This window comes from Acomys russatus, chromosome X (assembly GCF_903995435.1).
Source record: "Acomys russatus chromosome X, mAcoRus1.1, whole genome shotgun sequence".
NCBI classification, from domain to species: Eukaryota; Metazoa; Chordata; class Mammalia; order Rodentia; family Muridae; genus Acomys; species Acomys russatus.
In genome coordinates this window covers 118563838-118588001 of record NC_067169.1, presented here as the reverse complement: position 1 = coordinate 118588001, position 24164 = coordinate 118563838, and the positions used below count along the sequence as shown (strand labels likewise).

Genomic DNA, 24164 nt, shown 5'->3' with positions numbered 1-24164 from the left:
TCCATTCTTATTTTTAAAACCTATTTAAATATTACTTTATCTTTCCTCTCAGCAAAAAGAGAGCTTATTTCTCAGGGGACTCATAGTCAAGCCTGATAATAATTAAAAGCAGAATTGGAAATGTCTTTTTGACCAAGGAAACAGGAACAGATACGTTGGATCAGGAATAATATGCCCAGGCAAGAGGATAGATTGTTTATTTCACAGAATGAAACTTTATTTGCACTTTTTATTCAGATCATTTCCCATATGCATTCAAAGACCTAGAAATTTACAAAATGATTCTGTTTGGCTCATTAGAAATCTGGCAACACTCATATGATATTTCAAATGCGGTCATTCACAAATATATGTACCAAGCAATAAATTATGGCTCACAAATGATCAGAGCAGTGGGTTTAGAACACAGAATGCTTTGGGCCAGTCATATTGTTTCCCTCCATTGTTTTCTTTTTTCTTCCTGTGTAATCTCTGAGGAAGTATGGCCACTATCCAGGACAACTGAGTTCAAGTAGACTCTGGATTTGGAAATTGTATGAGCACTCAGGAAAGACAGGTTAAAAGGGCTATTTTGAAGTCAGTCAAACACAGGAAAAATGATAGATTCATTGTTATGAACTGTAAAAATTTGACAATCAACTCATGAATTTTGCTTATTAAACAGGAAAGCATGAGGGATAGCAGTGAATGCATAGCACTGGGCTGCAACTAGTTTATTTGATAATGAATAAGAAACATGAAACATGCAATATCAAGTGTAGCATTTAATATGTCTTATGTTTTAATTTTTAACACAACCAGGAAATAAAAGTAAAATGTCACTATGATAATGTGCTCTAATGATGCCTAAGAATAAGAAGGTGTCAAGCACCAAAAACGTATGAATGTATTTAAGATACTTCTCGTTATCATTAATATAAACCAAGCTACTCCTCTCAAAGTACTCTCCTACCACCAGTGCATGGGAATTTCCAAAGGTCTACTCCTCATCCACAACTAGTTTCCAAGAAGCTTAATTTGCTTGATATCTGTTGTATGTAGAAGTATGTTAACTTTCTTAACATTTCTACTCTGAAATTGTTCCTTTCTGAGAGTTAGGAACACACAACAAACACTTGTTACTGACATGTCAGAAAAGAGAGCAAGGAAGTATAAGGGAAGGAAAGAAAAGGATGAAGAAATGAACAAGAGGAGAGAGAGAGGTGAGGGGTTAAAGCAGAGGTTCTCAACCTGTGGGTCATGACCCTTTTGGGAATTTAATGACCCTTTCACAGGGGTTATCTAAGACCACTAGAAAACACAGGTATTTATATTGTGGTTCATAACAGTAGAAAAACTGCAGTTATGATGTAGCTATGAAAATAATTTTCTGGTTGGGGCAGTACAACATGTGTAACTATATTAAAGGGTCATAGCATCAGGAAGGTTGAGAATCCCTGGTCTAAAGAAACAAAAACAATTTGCCATGGAACCAGGGAATCACAGATGCACTCACAAATCATTGCAAAGGTCACCATGCCATGCTGGCGTTGGAACAGAAAAGTACAATGAAACCCCTAAAATTACCATTGTCCTAGTTCTTCATCTTCTTGAGAGGTAAGATGCATCATATTTCTTGTCTTATTTCTCTGACTCAAAAAAGTCATAGGATTCATGTCTTTATGCTACCAGGGCCATCCATAACTGTGTGTGCTCTTGAACTAAAAATCTGTCAATGTTCTTCTCTGATTTGTACAACTACCCAGATGCCTAGACACAGCAACCTATGCCTTGATTGTAGCTTCCATTGACATCTTAGCGTTAATGAGGTTTGCCTGGGATATACCTCCAGTAGTATATTCTCTGACTCTCTTTACATCTCTACTATGCATCTTGGCTTCCTGCCACCCTAAATACTGAACACCATAGTTATTTCTCAATAGCATAAATTGAGCTAAAGTTGATTTAAATTTCATGGAGAAAATATCTTTGCTTCAAACTGAAGCCAGTCATCTTTTAACACTTAAAAAAATCCATCCATATATAATCTTTGTCTTGTCTCCTTAATAAACTAAACATTATAATCAATTAACATATGGATTATTTTCATTAAGGGTCAGTCCTTGGCAATTGCACGCCACTTTTATTCAAAGTTCACAGCAGCAGTGCACTTCTACATTTCTTAGAGATTCTGTCAGGGTTTAATTTTCAAGGTACAGTTACCATAGTAACAACCTGGAATTTTAATCTACTAGTAAAGGGCAAGTCAGGTCACTTTTTAGGTCCTCTTCAATCTCAGAAATAAAAAGCATCATGAAAAAGGATGAAGACAAAAGCAGGCCCAACCCTAAATATAATGAACTTGTATGAACTATATGATTTTTTGAAAGTTTTTAGATTATTCTGCAAGGGCTTGAAGCATCATTACATTAAATAATGATTCAACAAATTTAACAAAGTTTGAATGTGTACTCTTTATGAGACATGCTTAAATATAGTATACCCTATATTTGTAAACTGCTTGTCATAGTGCATGGAATTTAACAGGTGACCGGAAGAGTTAGCATATTGGTGATATACAGTTTATTTTCTCTATTTTTATACTACACGATCTATACAAGTTACTTTCTGTGAATTTAGAAGGACCTTTCCAGTGTTCAGATGGCTTAGAGAATTTCTAGATGTTGTAATCATAAAGTGCTTTATTTTTTCCCCTCTGAAAAACCTAGGAATACTCCATATGGTTACAACATTGAAGCATCTACTTTGGATTTTTTTAAATGTAGGCAACATTTTGCAGAATCAAGTAAGTTAAAAAGCTAGGTAATGATCCACTTGGACTTTAGAGCAGCTTGATAAATATGTGTCTATTCATATTTTTTACACATGGATATCCAGTTACACCAGAACCATTTGTTGAAGAAGTATCCATAGGTGTGGGGGTTATTTCTAGATCTTCAATTTGATTCCTTTGATCCACCAGTCTGTTTCTATGCCAGTACCATGCAGTTTTTATTACTGTTGCTCTATAGTACAGATTGAAATCAGAGATAGAAATACCTCCAGAGGATCTTTTATTGTAAAGGATTGTTTTTAGCTATTCTGCGTTTTTTGCTTTTTTGTATGAAGTTTAGAACTGTTCTTTTAAGGTTTGTAAAGAATTGGGTTGGTATTTTGATGAGGATTTCATTGAACCTGAAGACTGCCTTTGGTAAGATGGCCATTTTTACTATGTTAATCCTACCAATCCATGAGCATGGGAGATCTTTCCATCTTCTGTGCCCGTTTTATCCCCCCTCCCCTTCAAGCCTCTTGGCAACATCCTTGCAAATGTCAATCAGATAGCTTTGGGACTTGTTCTTTTTGTGCTTATTGTAAATAGAAAAGGGTGAACCACAAAGACAGGCATTTCTCTGATTTTTCGACTTATTTCCAGTTGTAATTGTGCATCTGTGGTACTTTAGCAGCACTACTCCCCATTCAAAGGCTTTTAGCAGCTCTAAAAATGTGTCAAGAGTTTGACATTTGAACATGACATTCCCAATAATGTCATTGCAGCAAAAGTTCTGGCTAGGTTTGAGATTCTTGATGAGATGGGAAAACAGAACCAATAGCCTAGAAGTTCTTTGAGAAAATCAACAACATAGACAAACCTTTAGCCAAACTAACTAAACGGCAGAGAGACAGTACCCAAAGAACTAGCTTTTGCTTTTGTTGGTTCCTTGAATTGTTCTCTTTGTTTCTAATTTATTGATTTTTAGCCCTGAGTTTGATTATTTCCAGCTATCTACACTTCTTGGGTGTGTCTGCTTCTTTTTTCTCCTCTAGGACCTTCACTTGTGCCATTAAGTTGCTTGTATGAGATGTCTCTAATTTCTTTATTAAGGCACTTAGTGATGCTTTCATTATGTTCCATAAACATGGGTATGTATTTGCTACCCTATGGAATCTCTACACCCATAACTTGCCAAAATAACACTTAACTACACTGTCATATCCTTCATGAAGGAGCCAGGCATGAAGAAGCCAGGCATGAAGGACCCAGGCATATGGTATGCCTACTCTGCTGCCATGTTTTTTTCACCTAGGGCTGGAGGATTTAATAGAATTCTGATTGAGGAGTTCTGGACTTGTAATCATCTGGGAAATCTAGAAACAAGGCAATGTATTCTAATGAGCAAACCTTGTCTTCACTTCTAGTCCTGGCTATTCCTTAGGTGGGAGAATTTGAGCACACATCTTGTCCTCCTATGTCTGGTCTCTTCCCACCTGTTTTCCCTCCTCATGTTAATGCTTTTTATTTTTTTATATTTTATTTTTTATTTAAGTAATTTATTAAGATTACATCTCAATTGTTATCCCCTCACTTGTATCTTCCTGTTCCCCTCTCCCTCCCTCTATCACCCTTTCCTCTCTCCTAAGTTTGGGACAGAAGGGGACCTCCTCCCCCATCATATGATCACAGCCTATCAGGTCTCATCCTGGTAGCCTGCTTATCCTCCTACCAGTCTTGTGACAGAACTGCTCTAATTGCTCACAGAAGGCTAAGAGAGTGCATGGAAATGCTTTAAAATTATCAATCACAAGGTACATGGAAAGCATCTCTGATGGCAGTATTTTACAATCTATTAAGTGGAACGGGGTGTACGTGTGTCCACATTCATTTTACTAGATCATACAGCATTATAAGGCACTCATATTCTGAAATATAGAATGTTTGTGCATGTATGCAAACATGTGTGTGTTATAACAGCACTCTCTATTCTGCTAAAATTATTTTAAATTTTGTCTTGTATTAATTCCATGTGTTCTAGCAGTAATATTTACTTCAGTCTACTTATAGTTCAAAACACTGATGGAAACTCTAAAATATGCCACTGTGGTTGTTACAGATGGGAATTTTTTCTAAGTCTACCATGAGGATATAAAGCAACTTCCCGATGATCAAACAGGTTGCTAGGCATCAAAGGCAATGGTTAAACATCTCCTAAAAGCAAATCCATGTACTAGTTCTATATTTGTTTTGCTTTATTATGAAAAAAAGAGAGATTTCCAGAGAGCAATGTTGTTTGCATCACACGCTATAACACTTCATCTTATATGGATTTTTCATGATGATGTAAGTCCCTTGCAGGCATAGATCCTTCAGCTTCACTGTAGGGGACATTTTACAGTCCCAGTGATAAAATCTGTGTGCAGTCTCTGAGATGAGGAAGAATCTGCCTCCAGAGTTTCCACATTAGCATGCATAGTATAAACAGTAGAGGGGAGACTGAGCTCAGCAGTCTTATCTAGAATCCTGATTTCAATTCAATTGGTAGCTGTTATATAGGTCTGAATTGAGATTATACCTAATTCTAGGATATGAATTATACCCGGTTTCAAATGGCTACTTCCATAGTGCTCAAAGCTAGGCCTTAGTATTAAAAGAGCACATGTTTGCAATCAGTCCCAGCTTCACCCTATTCAAGAGTGGCTTCAGGTAACTTACTCTGAGCTTTGGTTTTTGCTTTTGTAGTGATGAGCAACTCCACAGGCTTGCTGTACATAAGAAAACCGAATGGGAAGGCTTGGAACATATTAGATACTCCATAAGTATGAATTAGTTGAGTTACTATTGTCTAATTTTACTTAGACTGTGAGCTCCTTGAGAGAAAGATGGGCAGCATTTAGCCTGAGTCACAGTATCTGGCCCAGAGAGTTTCACATAGTAGGTGTTAGCATTCTGCTTCAGTCTGCCTGCTTGTGATGTCACTGCTTACCTGCTATGGGCGCGTGACCCTGCCCAGGGCCATATGAAAGACAGACCCTCCATGTGTGCACTCTCTCTCTCCTCTACCTACTCTATCCTTACTTTCTCTCTCTCTATCTTCTCTCTCTCTCTAGGGTACCTCTCCCCCCTTTCCTTCTCCCTCCCCATGCTCACTTAATATGCTTCATATAATATAATATCTGTTGCCTGGCATCTTATTATCTTATCATCTTAATTTCTTTTTATTAATCGTAACAGTAGGTGCTGAACATATTTGTTGAAAGAAATGAAAACCTTAACGGATGAATGGGTGGATAGACGAATGAATGAATGCAAATCAACTAGACAAGTTAGTCGACTTTTTTCAGAAAAATTAAAAAAATTTTTTTCTAATTATATAGGTATCTCAAAATCCATCTAAAATACTCAAATGTTAATATAGTGTTGGAACTATGAACAACACCATAGAAATCAAATGTGATCTTTCAACTATATTAAGTAAGTAAAAAGATGTCTGATGTTGGAAGTAGATGACTCTAGCTCCTTTTAAGCGAGCCTCAGGTCTCAGTCTTGGCACCCATCAAGCCACAACAGCTTCTGCATGCCTTGATGTGAACCCTCCAAATGCCAATATTGCTTGTTGAAACATTAGCCAATATACAACTCTCAATATAAAATCCTCTTGATGTCTGATTACTCTTCTTAAGGACCTCATGCTGGTTCATTTCAAACTGTGAATTACCTTTAATTCACAGCTTGAACAGACTGCCAAATTTTGTTTTCTCTGCTTCCAGGTGGCTGTCCCTGATGCAGTGGAGAACTTCCAAAAATATATTAAGTCCTTTGGAAAAGTTGGCAAGATGTGATATACAGGGCATACAAGAGAGGTTAAAAAGGAGCTCTGGCAGGTTTTTAATTTTAGTTCAAAAAAATGGAATGGTTGCAAAGACTGAAAGTCATTGAGATTACCAGATTTTTAGGGAAGTAAGTTGTTGGGTTAACTCAAAGTGATGATTAGCATTGCTAAATTTCAAGTACTAAAGCATATATTTTGATTAAGAATTAATCTGATTAAGAAAATAACATTTTTCTGCTACAACACAGCCATTTTGCTACCAAATTACATCCAAGTAGCAGACCAAATATCTCCTTAGGAGAGAACATCTGAAATTGCTAGAGAATTGTAGGTTATTGCTGTGCAATAAGGCAGAGCAGCTCAGAAATCTCAAATCAGACTCTCAAAGGAAACATTTTTGATGATGAAAGTTTTGGCAGGAGGATGGTCATGGCTAGAATGAATGTGAGGATTTTTGTTGTAGTTAAATCGGTGAAAATTCATCTAAGAAATAATGTTTTGTTTCTATCAGTTATCGCACTCTGAAAAACACATTCTCATAAACTTGCTATTCTCTATGGTAATGAAGTCTTCATAACATTTAGAGAAACTTTAGAGATGATGATAGTTGAGTTGAGTTAAATAAAGCACTTTTATCAAGTTTTGTATCTTACAAGGCAGAGGATATAATTTCTTGTGGGACTCATTTCTACCAACCAGCTCTACAAGTCTCTTTAAAGGCTTGTATCAGGACGCAGAGGCCAATATGCACCCCCACCCCTGTTTCTTTTCCTCTCTTTCTTAATTTTTTTTTTATGGAGTCAGTCTCATTTGGCTCAGGTTTAGCCTCAAATCTCAATAACGTGATTCTCTTGTTTTTATATCCCATGTTCTGTGATTATGTACCAATAAGCCTAAACAAAAGGTCAAATTGTTGTATCAAATTCCTGAACCTATCAGATAACGTGTAAAAGGACAGCCCACTCTTGAAGGAAGTGAGGAAGATTTTAACACACACACACACACACACACACACACACACGCACGCACGCACGCACGCACGCACGCGCGCGCGCGCGCTCTTAGCCTACATTTAGATTATTTTATCTGAAAGACAGTTACTCTCTGTAGCACAAATGTCCTTCTGAGATAAAGGTACATGGTTAATTTATCTTCCAAGCAGTCTGCATAAGCTTTAAAGACAAAGACTGGATTATAGCTTCAGTGTGACTGATAAGATCATCCTGAAAGGTGTTATCACAAATACAATGGGCATTATTTAATGTTTCTGCCATTCATGTACTAGCATAGTTTCCTTGCTTACTACCTAGAACTACATGCATGAAATTTGCTCATGCCATAAACATATTAACTATGCTTATGGAGACTGTGGCTGGATATAGTTAATCTGACCTCACATGGCCTATCATCAATTCTCTGGATTCATGGCTGTATTTTCAAACACACAGTCAAACACTATGAGTGGAGGTATTCGTTTTACGGCAAGGAAAAAGCATCATGATTACATCTAAATTTATATTGGGGCTTGTATAGAAACTATCCAGACACTGTCAATAGCATGCCTTACAACACAGAATTGCTTGGAGAGGAGGGGCTCTGAATGGTTTCCAGGTGGGCAGAGTGCAAATGCTAATAACCAAGTTTAACAACTTGGTATTTAGAGTTGCTGTCTTCTCATCAGTACTCACAAAACAATAGAGTTTAAAGGCTAACTGAACGGACACTGATGGGTTCATGGAAGATATCTATAACTCTTCTCCAGGCAACTGAGTATATCTCATCTGTTGTTAGTGTTGTTTTTAAATGCATCCCAAAATTCAAATATAAAGAGGCAAGTGAAAATGTTGTAGTGGCAAGTGCTTGATGTATCACGATCAATTTGATGAAACCATGGAGAGAAAACACAAGTTTTGTTACCTCCTTTATTGGCCCTTTGTGGGTTTCTTAAGAATGTAAATAATAATAATAATAATAATAATAATAATAATAATAATAATAATAATAATAATAATAATTTATCTGGTGTATCCAGTAAGAGCCTGAATTTAGTAACTGCTATATACAGAATGCACATGACATTTGTGCTCAAACATACAACTTGTATATTCCTAGGAAAAATAATTAGACCTTTTGACATTCATACTTTTTCCTTTTGGGGGAAACACAAACCATTTATAGAGGAGATTAGAAACTATTGGATGTAGAAGATCTGAGGAAGGTCATGTTAAAGAGTATAACTCAGTCTCACAGAGGACAAAGAATGGCAGTGGAGGCGAATGGCAGTGGAGGCAGCTGACAGCAGGTTTTTCAGCCCTCTAGAAATTATTAAGGATTAAAGTAAAAGACCCTTTTATGTAGTTAAGTTTAATTTCTAAAGAGTGTGCTTATATTTGGAGTCTAAAAAAAGCTTTTGTGGGCGGACACATATGTGTATACACATTTGCTCATTTAGTTTCCTAAATTCCATATAATGGACTCTGTATACTTTAAAATAAAGATAAATTACACTGTGGTTTAAATTTGTGTCTTCTCCATCCAGTGTTTTTTGCCAATTCCATGACTGCCATGGAACAGAGACTCCTAAATTCACCCAGTCAGATTCTCTTATCTCATGAAAATTTACAGATTCAATTGGAGCAGGTAAGAGCCCTATATATATGTCAACAAAGTAGAAAAATACTTATTTCTCCAGAAGGCCACTTAAGGGCTTGGGTTTGCTTAAGGAAAGAGTAGCAAATATTAAGAACAAATAGGGAGCCTGAGTAGTTGCAAGCCTGAACTCAGACCCATTGAGTGATCACTGGATTGGTGCCCATGTGTACGTTTCTTGTAAGCAATCAGCACTTAAATGGAAGATCTACATCTTATCAATCAGACAAAGCAAACCAAGCTGAGGACATGAGTAGATTATCTTCTCAGTATTTAAGAGATTCTTTTTCCCAAGGCTCTAATCTCTCTCTACTGTACTAAGCAGTAGGCAATGTGCCTGAGACACTTGCTGGCCTTGAGTGGGTGTTTCCCATAGTCTGTTTCTCTTAGGAGTTACTTGTTACCACATTCCAAACACTGGAAGTTGGTCTACACTCAGAATGCTCCTAATCATCCTCAGGATTACCGTGCCAAATGGACAATCTTAAAAGTTGGCTTAAGAATATACTGAGGTAAAATGTAAGAAAACAATAATGATGACTGGGCTGACAAGAATTTGAAAGCTAAAATAAAAATAATTTCATTACAACTCTCATCTTCCTGGTGTTAAATCAATATATTTCCATAATATTGGAAGTATTTGAAGTACAGTCTGATGGACCATACTTGGAGGAGGCTCATTCATAAAACAGACTTAGAATCTTCAAGTCTTAGTAACACTTACTAGAGAGAATTTTAGTCTTACTGTCTGCACTATACACCATACAGTAAAATGCTGTTGATTTGAAATGCAGCTTCCAACTTTAAGCTTCCCTTGACAAGCTTGTATTAGGTGTATATCATGGAAATATTTCAGTCTATGGCATAAGCAGCATATTTCATGATGGAATTCTAACAGACAATACTTTAGGAGTAAGATCATTTTGCCATTAAAATACAACATTACATTCTCCCTTGTTTGCAAACTTGCACTGACTTCCCGAATGTGTGTTTATGTATATTATATTTTACAGGAAGAAGATGGTAATTTAGTGGTGGCATAAGGAAATAAGATTCATGGCTCATTTATAACAATAAAAAGAGCAGTTTATGTGATTGATGAACATGAAATGCATAATATCAGAGATGTTTTGACTTCTGTATTTCCATTAATGTGGCAATTACATTAAAAATGTGGATTTATTACTCCTTTTCCTTGTTTTTATTATACTGTAAAATTGAAGACTTCTGATTGTTAAAGTTGAGTTTTAAATTACAAGGTACAGGCCAGCTTCAAAAACTAACCAAAACAACAACAAAAAAGTACTTGTGATGAGGTCAGAGCTTTGTGAGTGAATTACTACTTTGCAATAAAAATGTGGAGTGTAAGCACCATTGGCTATGTCTCAGTCTAGTTGGAGTCATTCCCAGTTTTATACAATTACTCATGATCTTCCAAAAGGTGAGCAATTCACTTCAAGTGTGTCACTAGGCCACTTGTGTGCCATAAATTATTTCATTTTTAAAAATTTCAAATACATATTATTACACAGAAAAGTTAACTTCCATTTTCAATTATCAGGAAGGAAAGAAGTTATGACAGAAATACCCCAATTGATATACTTTTGGGCAAATGGATATTTTTTTAAAAAAATCTACAATAGTTAATCTGAGGAAATTGGTTTTCTATAAATTCTTCCTCTGGTTGACATTAATAAAAAATAAAGACAGTGGAAAAGTGAATTGCAAAGCTTTAACTTTTAAACTTCATTCTGGTACTATGCCATTTTTTCCCCCAGTCTTCCTGGTTGTCCTTGTTTGGCTGTAATATACAGGTGACAAATGATCTGCAAACAGTGGGGGCTTGGCAAGCCACATTGCCTTTCAAGCCCATTCTTTGCCCTACCTGGTAGCTGAGGATGGCTTTTGTTTAGAATGATGTCTGTACCCAAAGTTAAATGAACCTCAATACCTCATCAAAATGTGGGGAACCAATATCTAGATTTTTTTCACTGAAGTCACAGTTGTTTTCACTTATTGATTGTATCTACATCATTAAATACCCAATTACTGACCGAATTCATTTTTTACTCCTACTTGCTGACCACAGGTACTTTAATTTAAATGATAGTGTCTGCTAAAATGCATATTTGACACACTTCTCCAGGAGATGACAGTACAAGGTGGGATTTTGGAGAGATAAGTCTGTCCTGTAGGTGAGCCTTCATGAATGAGATTTGTGTCTTTGTAAGAGCCATTTCAGAGCGACCTCTTGCCACTTCTAACATATGAGCTTAGAGAGAAAATAAGGCTATCTCAGCAGATACCATTTCTACTGGTGACTTTACCTCTGATCTCTAGAATCTAGAACTGTTAGAAATCCATGTCATATGGCATGTTAAGACATATATGTTATAGCAGCTGAAATGCACGAAGGGAATGCGGGCTTGATTACTGCTTTACTAACTTGAAACTAGGAGTTCATAGTCTCAAAGAAACAAAAAACAAGGGAGCAGTAGCTCAACACTGGGTTGAAAGGCCAAATACTCACGACTTGAGTGGTACTGACTTTGTAGAAGCTCTGCTGCCTGGGTCACTCCACTCTGAATAGAAAAGACACAAACAATTACCGTTCATGCTTCTACAGTCACATGAGTATTTATAAAGAAATTATTTTCCAAATATGTGGCCCTCCCAGAGAGTTTCATACTCTTCTGTCATAATAGTAGATGAAAATAGGAACTAGAACAGTCAATCAGAGTAACCTTTTGTTATCATTATTCTTTCTTGTTTTAATGACATTAAGGAGAAAAGAGGGAAATAGAAAGGGAAGTAAGAATATGGATGATTGGCATAAAGAGGAAGTGGAAAAACAAAACCCACTTACTTTGTAAGGTGAATCCTGGAGTCAGATGCTGAGATTCCTGTAAGGGGGAAAATGTACAATACAGACATTACTAAAATGATACAGGGGTAAGGATAGTTATCTGTTATTGTTAATGTTTGCAAAAAAATCGCTGGTGACATTTACATTAGTCAAATTTCTATGTGTGGCTGTATTTGTACCTACTAGCCAAAGCCAACTTAATATAATTAAAAGTAAGAATAATGTCTATTTGGAACTGCATGCCACATATGAACAAATGGCCCATATATAATTTAAGTGTATAACTTATCTCTTAGCTAGGCAATGATGCCTCCGAGAAAGTCAAGGGGACTTGGTTCAACCAAACAGATGATCATGGTTTTTGTAAAAGTGTAAATATGATTGTAATTAATAAATATATCAAGTTTCTCCCTTGGTTAAAATGCATTTTTTTAAATGTGCAAATTTTAACTTATTTCAAAAGTTGTGATTATCAAACTGTATTACAAGCCTGTTGAGGTACAGGGAGTAATTTGAATTATGTTAGTAGACTATATTAGTTAAAGGGTTTAAATTTTATTTTAAAGTCACTCTTCACAAAATGCATTCACTGTTTTGAGAAATCTAGACTTGGACTCACAAGTCTTTCAGGGAGGGTGGCACACCTCTGCAGAACTTGATAAAAATTTCAGGCAAAGTCATTGCAATAATGTTCAGGGGTTGTTTGAATGAGAATGTCCCCTATGGCCACTGCGAAATACCTTTGTCCCCAGTTGGTGGTGGTGCTTGGGTAGTTTTAGGAGGTGTGGACTTGCTGTAGGAAGTACGCCAATGGGGCTGGGGTTTGAGACTTCAAGGTTATGTGCTTTTATCAGTTTACTCTTTAAGACTGGAGGTAAGAGCTCTCTCATCCTTCATACCTGCCATGTGTCCTTGTCATGATGGTGAGAGATTTTTTACCCTTCTGGAACCATAAAGTGCAAACAAGCCCTTCCTTCTTTAAGTTGCTTTGGTCATGATATTTTATCACAGCAATAGAAAAGTAACAAATATATCAGGTCATACACAATACTTAATGGACTCAGTAGAGAACTGTCAAGGACTACAGAGCAAAACCAGAAGCAGTCAACTCAAGCAAGGTTCTGGGTTCCATTGCTATCACTGCAAAGACAATAAATATATAATTGGCTTTATCATAGTCATTGTTTTATATAATGTATTCATTAGGTTGAATCTTATACTATACAGTAGCAAAAAGATCACAGCATGATTTGTCTTTAAAAAAAAAATAGGCCAAGAACCATAGGACTCTGCTGTGCTTTATCCGACAGTCATGTTTTCAGTCTATTTATTGTACCTGTTTCACATGAATTTTGACTTCTGTGATGATCACCCCAGAAAACTACAGTTAACTCAACAAGAAGTAGGAAAACCCTCTCAGCTAAAGATTGTCACTAATCTATTCATAAAGTTTATTGTTCAAAGGATTCTAAAACTTATAAAGACCTGCCTTTTAAATATTTTTGTTTGGTACTGTAAACCTTATAAAAAAATAAACAAAAAACAAAAACAAAACAAAAGCATGTGTTGGGTAGGTAAGTGGGCCCAGGGGAGGACTCACAATTGTTTAAATAAACTGATATAGCACCAAACTAGATCCTAAATATCTATGTTTATACTTATAGGCAAATGTCACCCCCATCCTTCCTTAATTAGAGAAGCTTCTATTTGTAATGAATGTAGGTGAATACAGTCTCATGGCAGCCCAAGATACTAAGAATAGGTGACAGATGAACATGCAGTCTTAAACAAGACATTTATGCCACCCTCCGTAAGGTAGAAGGAATACTGAGAAAGAGAATGAAGTACTGTAAGAGCCAGAAGAGAGCGAGAAGGGCTGTGAAATGCTATCTTCAAGACACAGCCCCAAAATTACAAACATGATCTCATAGCAGCTATGGCTGCCTGCACTGGGCCAGCACAAGACAGGTCTGTCAAATGCCAATTGTGGATTGGGGAGGGGCTTATGGAATGTAACTTTCCTGCTGAATGAAGTATTAGCAACTGGTGGATTCTAAGGGAGGAATGGTCATTGGCTTGACTTGTGAGCCAAACAGTGGACCCACAAGAATCAAAAGAATAGTTCTTAAGCCCACAACTACACGGAAGATCTTTGTTAAAATCACTGGAGTCCCAAAATAAAACAAAAAAAGACATGTTTGTGGGTAACGATCTGTTAGGGAAGAAAAGGCTTTGACAGATGTGGAAGGAGAGTTGAGGGCTAGTAAAAGTAAATAGAATGCACTATATACGCATCCACATGAAACTGTCCAAAACAAATTAATCAATAGAAAGAAAAGTCATGGAACACGGACCTAAAAAATTGTGTTACTGTATAGGATCACAGGTTTTACCATTACATTTCTGTACATTTATATTATTATACATTTCTTATATTTACCTTCTGAATACTGTGTTTTGTATCTCTGTCTCTAGAGAACTAACTGTATTTTGACAAAAAGTCTCTAAGATGTTGAACCAGTAGATCCTATCATTAAGAAAATTACAGATGTTGTGGTGGTTTGAATAGGTTTGGCCCCACAGACTCATGTGTTTGAATGCTTGGCCATAAGGAGTGGCACTATTAGGAGGTGTGGCCTTGTTAGAGAAAGTATATCAATGTGTAGACAGGCTTTGAGGTCTTACACGCTAGCCATGCTCAGTGTGAAACACATCCACTCTCCTTTTGGCTGCCTGCAAGTCAAGATGTAGAACTCCCAGCTTCGTCTCCAGCACCATGACTGCCTGTATGATGCTATGCTTCTCACAGTGATAAGAATAGACTAAACCTCTGAAACTATAAGCCACCTCCAATTAAAAGTTTTCCTTTATAAGAGTTGCCTTTCATCATGGTATCTCTTCACAGTAATGGAAACCCTAACTAAGATAAATGGCATGGAAGAGAATTTATTTGTAGAGGTCATATCACTGGGAAAGACCAAAAGTTAAAGCAGAAGGGTACATTGAAAATGGAAAAACGTCTGCCTAAAAAAGGGCAAGTTTGGATGCAGAGTCGACGGCCATACTCTGCCAAGACAGGGTAAGCAAGTCCTCAGTAGTTCCTGCCTCACAAATATATCTGTCAGATATATTGGGCCAGAAGGCTGAAGATGATGCTCCAATGTTATAGAGAATTTTGGGTGACTGTTCAGTCAGCAAACTCTGTCATCTCATTTGGAAAGCTGCAAACCTGTATTCCCTGTATACTCAGGTAATTAATTTTATTCCTTCTCAAGTCTCTTATGGGGTTGAAGACCAGATAGCTTAGTTTTACAATTAAGATTAGTTGTTTAGGGGGTAAGATGTATTTAGGTCTAGATACATGTTTTAAGTTGATAATGATGAGATATGTTAGATATTGGTTTACATTCAGAATTTTAGACTCACCAAGATAGAACGGATGTTTTCTTCAAGGCTGCCAAGTACTAATAGCCAAAACATTATGAATGTAACTTATATATAATATGCATATATTATATATAATTCCTGACTGTTTCATGGTTCTTCTTGCTATATGTAGTTTATTGTATATATGTGTAATAATATAAATGTATATGTAAAAATATTTAATAAAAATTAAAAACTTAAAAAAAATGGCATAACAAAGCCATAACTTAAAAATCCACACAAGTTTATGGCCATTTAATGGGAGGAAAACATTCATCCTATCTGTTCCTTGAGGGGACAATTATGGCATACTATGTTATTATAGCACAATACAATAACTGATGCTGATAATAATATCAAAGTCATGAAGAAACACCAAACCATGTTCAACATAACCTTTTAAAGATGGCAGGAAAATATTAATTATACTTTATAATAATTTCCATCATGTGGATTCTGTTAAATTATCTAATAATTTCAATTATCTGGGAAATCTTTCTTAGATACATTAAAATGAGTTACTAACCATTTGTATCAGCTTAACTTTAAACAAGTATTTCTATCTGCTCAAAAAGATTTTTACTACAGAGATGCTGGGTAAGCGTAGATTTGTACCTTCAGGAAATTGAATACAGGTTCCAGAGTTAATCAAAACAAACATCTGACAGGAGAGTAAAACATAGGGTCTTTATATTTTTACTGTAAACTTGTTTTTAGAATGCCCTTTATACTCAATCAGTTGTTTCAGTGCACTAATGTAGCGATGCATGAAATAAATAGGAGGAGGAAGTCATTCCACAACTTTGTATGACTGATGTTATATATTCTTGACATTGATTTTAATGATAATCTGGACAAGCCATTTATAAACAAGATATACAAATAAAAAAAACCTTTTGAATGTAGCCAACATCACTGTACATAAATACGTAACACTATATGTCATGGTCCTGGAAAAAATACACTATGTTCATACAATAACTGTTATTGCATGTAGTACTAAGAAAGTCATCACAGCTGGCCTAGCAGTGGCTTGGGAGGCCCTATAAATTGGTGGAAATTTTAGGTGGAGGGAGGAGGCCACTCATGGAACAGCTACTGTGGGCTGAAGTTGGAGGCAGTCAGCTGTACCAGCTTGGCTCCTTTGTGGAGAGGAGCAAGGACACAAGAAACTTGATTGCCCAGAGTAGCCACAGTCCCTGCCAGTTGCCCACATGTGACGCGAATCTGGGATTTCTGGGATGTGGAAGTGGGGACCCCAGTAAACAAACACAGCTGTCCAGTGACAGTCCCAGTGGTACCACTGCTGGCAGCCAAGTTGAGATCGAGGGAACAGGATGGGGATGGTTCTGGTTGGTGGCCAGTTGGTAGACGTGGCAGATGGCAGACTGCAGTCTTTATTTTGGAAGACGGGACCAGACTCATCACCTTTGCAACGCCTACTATGTTTTCAGGGAGAGCAGGGGCTGACCACATTGGCCTTTATGTCAATAAAGAATCTTTATCTTATCAAAAAAGCCACCAGACAGAAATATCATATATGACAGAACATAATGAGGTTGAACTATAGTCACAAACTCAAGTAAGGATCTTTATAAATAACCACTTTATGACAATTGTATGAGCAGGAGCACCTATAGGATCCAGATTTTAGAGTTGTCAGCTAACTTTTTCCACAACGCGCTGGGAAACATATGGTCTTTGTCATCATTGCTCAACTCTACCATTATAGTGTAAATGACTGTGGCTGTGTTCCAAAAATGCTTGATTCTTTTTTTTAATTTTATTTTATTAATTTATACATATTACATCTCAATGGTTATCCCATCCTTTGTATCCTCCCATTCCTCCCTCCTTCCCATTTTCCCCTTACTCCCCTCCCCTATGACTGTGACTGAGGAGGACCTCCTCCCCCTGTATATGCTCATAGGGTATCAAGTCTCTTCTTGGTAGCCTGCTATCCTTCCTCTAAATGCTTGATTCTTATTACTCAAAATAATGTCTTATTTTTTCTTTTGATTTCATTTATCATTTTAAGATGCAAATATCCAAGTGAGCCAGTGCTAGTTCTGTTCTATAGGTCATTTGCCTGTGCCAATCTTCTCCCAAGGACATTGTTGCTCTCATGGTTCTTCTTAGCATATGTTTATTCTCTTCTTTATGAGGATTTATATTCTCTATAAAAATTGAGGTATTTTCAGTTTGTGATTAGTAAGCATATTTTTACTGAGAATTTATAAACTGTGTTTATCTTTGTAAGTTTACAGATTAATAAGTTACTTGACTTGAAAATCTCTCTCTCTCTCTCTCTCTCTCTCTCTCTCTCTCTCTCTCTCTCTCTCTCACACACACACACACACACACACACACACACAGGTACAGATGAAGAAAATGAAACTTAGAGAACTTCAAAAAGATTAAGCAGCATACAAGGGGAAGAATTAAAGGCATCCATGATTGTAGTTCTCTCCTTTAGATGAGCTCTGACATAGCTTAAAAACAAGACTGGTTTACAGAGGGTAATTATCACCCAGTTCTGGTATAAGCACAGGGAAGAGAAAAAGGAACTCACTGTCTTAGGTGTATTGAACAGAGAAAGCCACATTTTAGAAGACAGAAGGTGTACTTCAAACTAGGGCTTCAGCATGTGGGTGGAAAAACACTCTGAGAGATAAACTGATCCCTAGACTCACAACATCTAGATCTCGAAACTAGATTCTGAAAAATTGTTTTCTTCTCTTTCCTTTTTTTCCCCGCATTTTGTATTTTTAAAAAATTCTTTCTTTTTAAATTTTTTTATTTTTTTGTTTTTTCAATACAGGGTTTCTCTGTGTAGCTTTGACTATGCTAGACTCACTCTGTAGACCAGATTGGTTTGAACTCACAGAGATGCCGCCTTGCCTCTGCCTCCCAAGTGCTGGAACTAAAGGTTTGCACCACCACAGCCTGGCTTAATTTGTATTTTTTCTTTCTCCTCTTTGTTCTTTTCCCACTAAAGTGTCCCCTCAATTGAGACCTCTGAAGTACCTTACTTAACGATCTCAGCTTCTCCTCTGTAAATTGCACATTATCAAATTACCTATATCTCTGAGTTCTAGAGATGATTGGATTATTTATTCTATGTGAAGTGCTTAAAATGAGTTGAGATATAGAAAAGAATGTCAAGACCAGGATAATCTATGGGGCTGGGTTGGAAGAGTATGAGGGAAGGAAGGAATGTCATATACCCAGAGTGGGTATCACACTCTGGGAAGTACTGTTTAGCTTTGATTCCATTCTGAGGAAAGATGTCTAGTGAAACGGAGTTTAAATGACAGATGTTGTTAAAAAAAAAAAAACATGAACATAAAATCTGAAAAGTATGATTTTTTTAAAATTTTATAAATACGACCAAAGTACTTGCCCAGCTTCCAGGTCATTTCACAGTAAGGCCCTCACTTCCCCAGAGTTTACCTCCAATTTAACCACTCAATTCAATGCGCATCAACATGTGTGTATACGGTAGGCATACCTGTGCGGATCATACCACCCTTCATTCTTTTCTGCCAACCTTCTCCAGGCACCACTCAGAGTCATAATAAGTTTGTAAATGTTACCACCTCCATAATAACTACTTCCTGGACTCCAAAAGGAAGAATCATATACTGTTCAGAACTTTATGTTTTCTTTGAAGACTTACACATTGTTTAGTCCTTTACCTAAGTCAATAGTGTGATATTCTAAATTCCTAAAATTAAATGCACTTCAAGCTCTTGGTAAATCATTTCTGAATAAATCAATGATAATAGGAAGGAGGGAGGATGGATAAAAGGAAGAAATATTCTTTTAAATTAAATTATTTTATTAGAGTAGCCACATATTTTCCTTTTATTGAAAACAGTTTTTTTCCTCAACATAAAACCAGAGACACTAAGCCACTTAGAAGAAAAAGTGGGAAAGAGCCTGGAACATATTGGCACAGGAGACAACTTCCTGAACAGAACACCAACGGCCCAGGCCTTAATGTCAGCCATTAATAAATGGGACCTCATGAGGCTGAGAAGCTTCTGTAAGGCAGGAGACACTGTCAAGAGAACAAAGCGACAGCCTACAGACTGGGAAAAAATCTTCACCAACCCTACATCTGACAAAGGTCTAATATCCAAAATATATAAAGAACTCAAGAAATTAAACACCACCAAACTGAATAACCCAATTGAGAAATGGGGCTTGGAACTAAACAGAGAATTCTCAACAGAGGAGTATCAAATGGCTGAGAAACACTTAAAGAAATGCTCAACCTCCTTAGTCATCAGGGAAATGCAAATCAAAACAACTCTGAGATTCCATCTTACACCCATCAGAATGGCTAAGATCAAAAACTCAAGTGACACCACATGCTGGCGAGGATGTGGGGAGAGAGGAACACTCCTTCATTGCTGGTGGGAGTGCAAACTAGTACAGCCACTTTGGAAATCTATCTGGTGCTATCTCAGAAAAATGGGAATAGGGCTTCCTCAAGACCCAGCTATCCCACTCCTTGGAATATACCCAGAAGATGCTCCAGCACACAACAAGAAAATTTGCTCAACCATGTTCATAGCAGCCTTATTCATAATAGCCAGAACATGGAAACAGCCTAAGTGTCCCTCAGTAGAAGAGTGGATAAAGAAACTGTGGTACATATACACTATGGAATACTACTCAGCTATTAAAAACAAGGAATTCCCGAAATTTGTGGATAAATGGATTGAGCTAGAAATGATCATAATGAGTGAGTTAACCCAGAAGCAGAAAGAATCAAATGGTATATACTCACTTATATCTGCATACTAGCCCAAGGGGCAAGTCCCACGAAAGCCTTCCCTTACCAGGAAACTGGGACAGAGGGGAAGGCATCCTATTGGGACTCTAAATGAGAGACGCATGGGAGAATAGCAAAATAAAAGGATACAGATGGTCCTAGAAATCTACAAGTAGAACAATATGATAGGCAGATTTGGGCCCAGGGGTCCCGCTCAAACTAAGGCACCAGCCAAGGACAATACAGGAGGTAAACTTTAAACCCCTTCCCAGATCTAGCCAATGGTCAGAATATTCTCCACAGTTGAGTGGAGAGTGTGATACGACTTTCTCACGTACTCTGGTGCCTCACATTTGACCATGTCCCCTGGAGGGGGAGACCTGGGGGCACTCAGAGGAAGGACAGCAAGTAGCCAAGAAGAGACTTGATACCCTATAAGAATATACAGGGGGACGTAATCCCCCTCAGGAACAGTCATAGGGGAGGGGAATAATGGGAAAATGGGGGGGGGGGGAGGAATGGGAGGATACAAGGGATGGGATAAACATTGAGATGTAACAAGAATAAATTAATTTAAAAAAAAACAAAAACAAAAACAAAAAACAAAACAAAACAACAAAAAAAAAGAGTTTTTTTAATCATTTGATCTATTCTGATTACAGTTTTCCTTCCCTGTACTCCTCCCAGTTCTTCCTCCTCTCTCCTCCCCTCCCATTCAGATTCAGTCCCTTTCTGTCTCTCATTAGAAAGATAAAGACTTATAAAAGATAACAACAAAACATAACAAAGTAAATTATAGTAAGATTTTTTAAAACAACCGAAGGAAAAGAACCCAGGAGAAGGCACAACAATCAGAGATCCACTTGTTCACACAGTCAGGAATCCCATAAAAAGACTAAACTGGAAGCCATAATATATATACTCAGAGGACGTGGAGCAGACTCCTGTCAGCCCGGTGCATGTGCACGCTGCTCAGGCTCTGTGAGTTCATGTGAGCTACAGTCATATTGATTTAGAGGGTCTTGTTTTCCTAGTGTCCTCTATCCTGGCCTCTGGTGCTTACACTCTCTCTGCCTCCTCTTCTGCAAAGCTCCATGAGCTCTGAGGGGAAGAGTTTGCTGGAGACATCTCATTTAGAGCTGTGGGCTCCAAAGTCTCTTTCTTTATATATAATGCCTGGGAATAATAGCATCTTTTAAGTCAAACAAAACAAAACAAAAACTGATGGTGATAAATTGTTACTGGAAGCTGGTGAAGAAGTAGTTATTTCAAGTCATGACAATAGAACTACAGAGGAATAAGTTCAGCCTGTGTGGTATCTTGGTTTGTAAAGATCAGTCTGCTGGTAAGAAAGGACTGGAAAGTGACATGGAAAACTGAAAACTGAGTGATGAGATCTATAGGTAGAATGGTGAGTTGTTTGTCTAGTCTTTAGAGGGCAATCTTATCCTCTCATTCCTTAGCTCTGGGTACTATATATTTGGACAGATGTAGGGCCCATGTACTGAGACATGTGTTGCTTTAAAGACTCTTTTTAAAAATAATGTGAAATTTGTGGTATTATTATAAAGACAAGAGAAAATTGTGATTTTTAATATTATTAACAATAATAATATTATTATGAGTTATTATGAATTATGATGAAGGCACCAAAAGACTAGTGTTACGTTATAATCATGAATCCATCTAGAAGATTGGAAACTGAAGGCAAAGGAGAATGAGGGACTCAAACTAAGCTGCTGTAAGACAGCTGGATCACAAGCCTCCCTCTTGATTGTGAAGCTAAGTACCTATCTCACAAAGCCTGCTACCTGGTGATAATAATTTAGAGGCACAGGGAGCACGTCTCTTCCTGTTTCAGCCTTAGAGACTCTGAGCTTTGGAAGACAGCAGCTCCATGTATCCCCTGTGATGTGCCTCTTCTCCACACTGAGATATTCACACCACACTCATTTCCTTCTTGGAAACTTTCAACTTTTGTTTCACACGTCCATCCCTGAATTCTGTCACTATCTCAGATGCTCCCAAGGCAGGAATCCTGACTGTCTGGGACTTTTCCTGTTCCAAGTATGTTATGATAGCTCCAGGAAGGGAGCTTGAATCTGGATTCTCTGATACACATCTTCCATCAATGCAGCCTAAGAGGTGGTAACAAGGTGATGTGCACCATCTTTATCTTTTTCCTGCAAAGATGAGGCAGCTAAATAGTATTCCTTCATTCATAGAAGTTTCTATGAAATGGCTGCCTTGGTTCTTCTATGCCAATCATCCAGTGTATTTGTAAGTTCATAGCTCCAAGCAGAAAAAACCCTCTGTTATCAGGATTCACACCTTCTCAGCTCTTTAAAGCAGTCTTTGAAAAAGAAGTGCTGTTCAAATCTTGCTCAAGTCTTAGGGCTCCTAGCCAACATGCTTTCCCCTGAGAGCACGAATAATTAAAGCACATTCTCACAATCCCCGCAACAGAGGGATAAATTTTGCTAAGCAGGAGGGAGTCAGCATGTGTAGGGTTGCTCACTGAACATTTTCATATATAAACACTAAATATAAAAATCAATGTAATGGTAGAAATAAAGAATGGTGATGGGAGTGGTGAACAAGGATGAAAGTTAGTGAATATCTTTTTAAATAAGCAAGTTACATAAGTCTTTTCAGGCTTCGCAGGTACTGTAACTCGTCATTTCAAAGGTGATATTAGTAAGAACTCTCAGGTAGCAATAAAACATGCTTTTTTCTCCAATAATTACCGAGTTCAAAAAGAGCCTTTGATGTATGAAGAGCTGTAATGAAGGAGATACCTCACAGTTTCATTCACAGCAGCTCTGCTGAAGCAGAATTTGTAGTATTATTCTGACAAGCACCGACACAGATAAACAGTTTCCCCAGTACTATTTAAAATGGGCATGGTAAGTACATTACACATGCACACAAGATTTAGAAGGGATGCTTAACCTACTTAAAAGATAGGATGTCTCCAAGTGTTTTTTTTTTTTTTTGACTTGGATATTTGTATCCAGTTGATAACATTCATGACAAATGACAAATGACAAATGCTACTTATGTATTCATCAAAACTTGCCCCTAAGTAACTCTGTGTGATAAGAATTTCAAGAAGAATTCTAATTACTTGGTATTTTTACAATGCCCATTGATCTGTTTTAAATGTATGTGGTTTTCCTGATCATGGCTGGTCTCTAAAATATAATCATTTAAATTATGCAAGAAGATAGCAGGAATGGGGAGGTGTTGTCAAAGTATACAATGTTTTTGCCAGGAGAAAAAAGTTGAAGAATTCATTTTCTGGAATAGTAACATTTTTAATAGTATAAAGTAAACATGAAAATTGTTAATGTAGTGCCTAAGATGATAGCTATTTAGTTACCATGTCTTAATCATTCCAAAATGCACGTGTACTACACATCATTGTGTTATATTACAGAGAGAGAGAGAGAGAGAGAGAGAGAGAGAGAGAGAGAGAGAGAGAGAGAGCGAGTGTAGAGGAGAGAGAGAGAGAGAGAGAGAAGGAGAGAGAGGGGGAGGTGTCTTTCTTTCCGTGTGTAGCATTTTCATTTGCCAAATGAAGAGAGACAAATAAATAGTAGTTTGTATTTTGCCAAAGTTGACTAAGGGGTAGTAAGTCCTACCCAGGGAAAGAAGTGTTAGCCCCTTTTATCATCAACTAGGGTAAGCAGAAGCATACTGTATCCCCCTTTCCCACTGTTTTCTAGGGATTCTTTTGAGTTATTTAAAGATGTTTCAGGCACTGCAAATAATAAAATCACCTTTCACAGGTATACCATTTTACTCAGCTGTTCTTCTGCATTGATTTCACAGGCTATGAATCAGATTGTCT

General features: G+C 37.2%; 1 protein-coding gene across 1 annotated transcript in view; it reads right to left on the bottom strand.

Moving 5' to 3' along the window:
- Aff2 (ALF transcription elongation factor 2) overlaps positions 1–24164 on the bottom strand; it is a 506796-nt gene that overhangs the window by 138086 nt on the left and 344546 nt on the right. Inside the window, exons 5-6 of the mRNA XM_051142388.1 lie at positions 12103–12139; positions 11767–11818 (exon numbers count right to left, since the gene is read on the bottom strand). Coding sequence (XP_050998345.1) covers positions 11767–11818; positions 12103–12139 — 89 coding nt within the window. The remainder of the gene's footprint in view (positions 1–11766; positions 11819–12102; positions 12140–24164) is intronic.